We start from the raw sequence: 7,616 nt of genomic DNA on the forward strand, positions 1-7,616 counted from the left end.
GGGTGGACTCCCTCGTAGTAGCGGGTGGGCCCCCTTGTAGTTGCGGGTGGGACCCCTTAGTCTCTTGGCAGCCAATATTTTTAGACCCAGTCCACCGCTGGTTGTAGTTGTTGTCGTTAAGTCATATTAATCCCTGAAAACTGGATCTTTGGATTCATTTATGTTATTATATTCATGGAAAATAAACACTGTTCTTTCTTTTCATGAATCCTTTATCAGAGACGTAGCTCATAGGACAAAAAAAAAAACAGAGCTTCCGTTCATATGAAGAATATAAAGAATACATAACCAGTAAGAAATATCAACTGCTTCAATCTTTAAATAACGTAAGAAAAGTATGCCTTAGAGATATTTTGGAATGTGCAGAATCAACTGTTCATTGAGTAAACAAATGTTGTAAAATACTTACCAACTTTGTATTGATCTATACAGGCTACTATCAGATTAAGAGTACTTTCAGAAACTTGTCGTCTGGTGGGGTTGATAGTAACTTCATCATTTACTAACCCGACACGAACAGCACCTGAAAAATAAAATGGTAAAAAAGATATTCTGATTACGAAAGACAATCAGATAGATATCCAAAAAAAAACACTAAGGTAAGTATTCATTAAAATATTATTAAATGGTGGAATTGTTGAAAGAACAGTTATAGAAACGAAGCATAGAGGTTGCCTAGAGCATTAGCGAAAAGAAAAAATTTCTCAAGAGAATTGCCTAAAAATACTGAATAAAAAATAATTGTTTTGCTTTACTAAATTACCTCAAACAAATTACCTAAATGAATAATTCCAAGAAATTGTTTAAAAACAGAATCTGATGATCTACCAAAAACATTTATTCAAATAAATTCTCCACAGAATTATCCTTCAAAGAAAAAGAAATTTTGCAGAAGAATTTATAGATTCCTTGTAGAACACCTCAAGGCATAGACATGGGTCTACACCATTTTCTATTCTATTAATAGAAAACAGACTGCAAACTTTACTTATTGGGAACATCATTTGCTCAAAGGCATTTGGAACCAGTGTGTGTGTGTGTGTGTGTGTGTGTGTGTCGATGCTACAGAGGCAGTAAGAGATAAGCTTTCAGTGAGTAAAACCAGCATTAAGGGCCCAGTTCTTGCAACAAGTTTCTTTTAGTTTATTTATATACTCCCTAAGGAAATCATCATCATCATCATCATCGTTTAACGTCCACCTTCCATGCTAGCATGGGTTGGACGATTTGACTGAGGACTGGCGAACTGGATGGCTGCACTAGGCTCCAATCTGAAGAGCATCCAGTCAAAGAAAAAACTACACCTCGATGAATTCCACCTAACCCATGCAGGCATGGAAAAGATGGACGTTAAAAATGATGATGATGATGATGATGATGATGATGATGATGATTATAATGGATTGTGCAATTTATTGTGCAAAGGAACAAGGGAATAACTAACTATGGAAATAAGAAAGGGTAGCTGAAAAGAAAGATGTCCAGACATAGAATAATGCCATAACAAAAATTTAACCGTTCCGATGCGAGTAAGGGAAAAGCAGGCATAAAAACAACAACAAGAACAGCAACAACAATGCCACCATTGAAGACAATAATGACGGCTTTAAACAAAAGAAGATTTAGCTAACTGATTAACTAAATTCAATTTGGAAATATCAGATTTTTTTCACCTTGTTCGCTGACAACATTTGTTTTGTTACTATTGGTTCTTTCTTTTGGAAATGAAGAATGCCACAGACATAGAAATGCCATTTTCTGCGTCTGAGGTAATTGTCTTCATAGCCATTCTTTTCCAAGAAGACCAAGTGTCTCGACCATTTGTGAATTATTCACTCTTAATGCTAAATCAACTTACTGCAATTTATTAATTTATCTTCTTTTTTTTTTGTCTCCTATGATCTTTTATTATTCATTACATTCGTTCAATGCAACTATTCATGCACACACATTGTATGTGTGTATGTGCATTTTTTTACACACACACACACACACACACATCCATTTAGTGCAGAGTAGCAAGTGACTAACTTGAGCAATATATATATAAACAGGGTGCGGTGAATATACTGTCATCTAAATTACGCAAAAATGAAAGTAACACTGACATCTCATTTTAACAGATTTATTTACCGAAATTACATAAAAATATCTTGAAATACTAAAGAGTAAATTTTTTTTAATAACATCATCGTTGGCTTCAACTACAGCTTCCAAATGACTTCAGAATCTTCTGCAACTCTTCTGGACGGTTTCCTTGTTTAAGTTGGTGAATGCTGCCATAATCCTTGCCTTCAGTTCATCTTTGGTGTTACAAGGAGTTTTATTGGTCTCTCGCTCAACTGCGCCCCACACATAATAATCAAGGGGGTTGAAGTCTGGAGAGTAAGGTGGCCAGATGTTATGGGTGACGTGGTTGTAGAAATTGTCTCACAGCCATGATTGGGTTCTCCTGCTTGTGTGGCATGATGGTATTTACATTCTAAGTTCAAATTCCGCCGAGGTCGACTTTGCCTTTCATCCTTTTGGGGTCAATTAAATAAGTACCAGTTATGCACTGGGATCAATATAATCGACTTAATCTGTTTGTCTGTCCTTGTTTGTCCCCTCTGTGTGTAGCCCCTTGTGGGCAGTAAAGAAATAAGAAATTGTTTGACAGCCATGACAGGGTCCTCTTGCTTGTACGGCATGGTGCAGAGTCCTGTTGCCAGACATAGGGTCTTCCAGCAGCTACCTTCTTGACCCAGGGCAGCACTATCTCCTCCAGGCACTTGATGCAGGCGTCTGTATTGAGTCTGAGTCTGTGTGGGAAGATGAATGGCGGCATAACATCACCATCATTAGTGATCACTCCAAACACCATGGCGTTGACTGGACGTTTGATTTTTATTACTCTTAGTATATGCCCAAAAGATTCTTGTACAAGAATAGGTGCAAGTGCTAATATTTATAAAACATGTGACATATTAATAAAAATCTGTAAATATACAACCATCCAGATATCTGAGTACCTTATTATTTTTTCTAATATATAATTCTTGTACATCACCTCCAAACCTTCTAATATACACACACACACACACACACACATGCACATACATGCACATATCAAACCATATATATATATATATATATATATATATATATATATATATATATATATATATATATATATATATATATATATATACATACATACATACATACATACATACATATACACATGTACATATCAAACCATATACACACATACACACACATCACAGGCATGTGAACATGTGGGGGAAAGAGAGGCATATGAACATGTGGGGGAAAGAGAGGGTAAGGAAAGATGTGTGAATAATTTCAACACTGCATAACTGTAGAATGACCACTGAAGCCTTTCTTGAATGATGAAGCATCAATCTTTAATGTGCTTTCACCAACTTTTCGTGACCATGTATCAACAAATGCGTGTGTTTGTGTTTGGAGTGTGTAAATTAGAATAAACTCGTTTAAAAACAATATTTCTTTCTTAGAATTTCCCTGCCTACAAAACAACGACAGCACCAATGAACAATGCCATACAACATAGGCTGTAGTACTTAATACATCTTGTTTTGGTAAGTTAAGTAGTAAATCTGTCACAAAACAACAACGAACAACATAAGACTAAAATACAATGGTAGATGTCACGTAAATATTATACAGGAAATATAACATGGAACAGGCAGCAACAGCTCTGTAGGGAAGGAAAGATATCTTGGCACAATAAAACACTGGAAATCATAAGAAGAAACACATAATTCTACCTGCCATAATTTGCTTCCAAGAGGCAAAGTAGCTGAGTTCCTTTCGAGCAGGCCTCACAGAGGCAAGGTGGCAGAGTTTCTTTGGATCACTGGGTCTCATGGAGGCAAGGTAACTAAGTTTCTTTCAAGTATTGGGCTTCATAGAGGCAAAGTAGTTGAGTTCCTTTTGAGTGTTGGGCCTCCAGGAGGCGACGTGGCTGAGTTCCTTTTGAGCATGCCTCAGGGAGGCGACGTGGCTGAGTTCCTTTCGAGTATTGGGCCTCACAGAGGCAAGATGGCTGAGTTCCATTCGAGCATGCCCTATAGAGACAAGGTGGCTGAGTTTCTTTCAAGCGTTGGGCCTCATGGAGGCAAAATAGCTGAGTTCCTTTCGAGTGATGGACTTCATGGAGGCATAGTGACTGAGTTCCTTTTGAGTGTTTGGCTTCACAGAGGCAAGATGGCTGAGTTGGGCCTCATGGAGGCAAAGTGGCTGATTTCCTTTCAAGCGGGCCTCAGAGGCAAGGTGGCTGAATTCCTTTCAAGTGGGCCTCATGGAGGCGAGGTGGCTGAGTTTTTTTCAAGCATTGGGTCTCACAGAGGCAAAGTGGCCGAGTTCCTTTGAAGTGTTGGGCCTCACGGAGGCAATGACCAAGACCTTTGGCATTATGTCATGCTTGAGAAGAAGACCCATCAAGCAGAGCAAAATTGCAGTTATGACAGATACTGGTGTCACACAAATGGCACCCATACCAGAGGCATGTAAAGGTACCTATCACACTCTTGGAGTGGTTGATGTTAGAAAGGTCACCCAGCCATAGAAAAGCATCCCAAATCAGACTGGAGCCTGGCACAGCCTTCCATAACAGCATGGACAACAGACGTTAAATGAGGTCTGTTTTGGCATGGTTTTTACAGCTGGATGACCTTCCTAATGCCAACCACTTTACAGAGCGGCCTCGGTGCTTTTTACATAGCATTGTGTCTGTGTGTGTGTGAAACATGTTTCCATATCCGTCACAAATGTCTTGGTGTTTTTCATTTGTGTTAAATAATACTGGGTCAAACATGTCTTCCTTCCAATGTCTTCCAATTAAGCCACCAAAGTAAAAAAAAAAAAAAAAAAACCAAGGCAGACGCACATCAAACGCAGTCTTATTTCTTTGCCTTTATTCCTTAATTTCATTACTATCGATTAATAATCTGACTTGTACGTAGCTTTGTAAAAATCACAAAGCAACCGACTTCTCAGATGCTTTCATTTTATTAATGAAACAAACCCGAAGAGAACACAGAGTTTTTGAAAATAAGTGTAAGCGACATGTGGAGAAAGCAATCACTAATGAAATATGAGCTGTAGTTAGGCTAAGTTTCATACATAAAGCAATTTATCTTTTCAAATATTAATATGGTCATGTCCAGTACAAACTGTAATAATGAAATTGTAGGGTTTCTTTTTTTATTATTTATACATTGATTTATTTATTTTTACTGATTTTAACTTTCAAAGATTATATTCCTGTTCTTTCAAGTAGGGGAACAAAAATTTTTCAGTGAAAATATGTGATGTGTGATAAGCCCCCTATGCAGAGGAGATTATTTAAGCATGGAGATATCTACAGATCTTACTTAAAGATGACATACATACAAACAGTAATATCACTAACAGGGAGACCAGAGAAGACTTATTAGAGTTTGACTTCTGATATATCAATCATGCAAAAAAAATGCATATAGAGTTATGGCTGAGTTTCTTGAAGATGATGACGATGACGACGACGATGATGAAAATGGTGGTGATGATGATGATGATGATGATACTGACAACGATGATGATGATGATGATGATGATGATGATGATGGCAATAGGGATTGCAATGATGAGAATGGTGATGATGGTGATGATGATGAAAATGATGATGACGATGACGACGACAATGATGAAAATGATGATGATGATGATGGTGATGATGATGCTGACAACAATGGTGATGATGGTAATGATGATGATGATGATGATGATGATGGCAATAGGGATTGCAATGATGATGATGAGAATGGTGATGATGGTGATGATGATGATGAATGAAGAGCAGTAAGCAAGAAGAGGAACACTGATGATAGTGATGCTGATAATAGGGAGGACAAGGCATGATGATGATGATGATGATGATGACGATGCTAAATGGGAGGCAGAAGATACGTAATGATGATAATTATCCTGATGTAACAGCAGGCAGGAGGCAACAATGATTACCATGTTGCCATTTTGTTCACTTCCTTGTTGTAGAAGATGCTAGCATTGTCTATATAATCGGTCATCACTGTCACTGCTGTTTAACTCCAGGCCATCTCTGATTCAGCAAACTAATGATCAAATGTGTTTCAACCATGACCATCCCACCTTTTTTATATACATCCAAGGACAACATTATCCAAAATGTCTTTCGATATTTTTGAAAGATGGTAGACTACAACGAGGGAAATTTGGCTGCTATTTCTAGCAAGTCAGATGACCATGTAGAGACCCATTCATTATTTCCATTTGTATATTCTTACCACTGTTGTTGTTGTTGTTGCTGTTGCTGGTCTGGCTTTTTCCTCTCTGTGGAAGAAACTCTCAACAGAGCTGAACAGCAACAGATCTTCAGAAAAGAAACCCACCTCAACCAAGTATTTGGGCCCTTAACTTCTTACACTCTAAAAACTGGGGCAGGCTGCACCCAGATCATGACTCCAGGGTGCCCTTCTTTTGACAGCATTTAGCCACTTGGTTATTGGAGACTTGCATACATTTAACCCTTTAGCCTTCGGATTATTCTGTTAAATCTAATGCTTATTTATTCATATTCATCATCATCATCATCATCGTTTAACGTCCACTTTCCATGCTAACATGAGTTGGGCGATTTGACTGGGGACTGGTGAACCAGATGGCTATACCAGGCTCCAATCTGATTTGGCAGAGTTTCTACAGATGGATGCCCTTCCTAACACCAACCACTCCGAGAGTGTAGTGGGTGCTTTTACGTGCCACCGGTACGAAGGCCAGTCAGGCGGTCCTGGCAACAGCCACGCTCAAAATGGTGTATTTTACATGCCACCTGCACTGGCAATTGGATTAATCATGAATTATCTTGTAATTTCAAGAATTTGATGTGGTAGTTTATTTTTAGAATGACATTGTAGGGCAGGTGTGAGGGGCCAGATTTGGCCAATTTGCATATGAACCAGATAGAATATTTTGGCCAGATATAGTCAGTTTGAATGCTCAAGGGTGAAAACCACTTGGAGATTTCATCTAATTGTAATTCCTCCCCATTGATTCAGCTTCCAGGCTGTCTCTACTCTTCATCTCATTGCATAAAGTTGTTTCCCTTCTTGGTTCATAGTCTTACAAGCTACACAGCAAACCTCGCTGGTGCTGATGCCATTAAAAAGGGTACCCAGTACATGCGGTAAAGTAGTTGGCACTGGGAAGAGCGAGCACCCAGCCATAGAACCCATGCCAAAACAGACGCTGGAGGAACATGATGCAGACCCCAAGCCCATCAGAGACTGTTAAACCATCCAACCCATGCCGGCATAGAACGTGAACACGAAAAGGTGATGATGATGATGATGATGTTTTTAATGTGTTTGTGGTGGTGGTGGTGATGTTTTTTAATGTTTCTGTAGTTATTACTGCTGTTGTGCTGTCATCTCCATTGGTAATGGTGTGGTTGTAAAAATCTACAAATTCTTGACTCCACTTTTTTTATTTTATTCTAACCTTCCATATTTTTATTTCAAAACAGAAAATCTAAATTTTAAGAAAAAAAAAAAATATATATATATATATATATA

General features: G+C 38.2%; 1 protein-coding gene across 1 annotated transcript in view; it reads right to left on the bottom strand.

Moving 5' to 3' along the window:
* The window catches only part of LOC106868227 (polyribonucleotide nucleotidyltransferase 1, mitochondrial), a 208,537-nt gene that overhangs the window by 157,917 nt on the left and 43,004 nt on the right, over positions 1–7,616 (bottom strand). The window contains exon 8 of the mRNA XM_014913393.2: positions 410–523. Within this exon, the coding sequence (XP_014768879.1) occupies positions 410–523 (114 nt within the window). The remainder of the gene's footprint in view (positions 1–409; positions 524–7,616) is intronic.

This window comes from Octopus bimaculoides, chromosome 4, assembly GCF_001194135.2.
Source record: "Octopus bimaculoides isolate UCB-OBI-ISO-001 chromosome 4, ASM119413v2, whole genome shotgun sequence".
Lineage (NCBI taxonomy): Eukaryota > Metazoa > Mollusca > Cephalopoda > Octopoda > Octopodidae > Octopus > Octopus bimaculoides.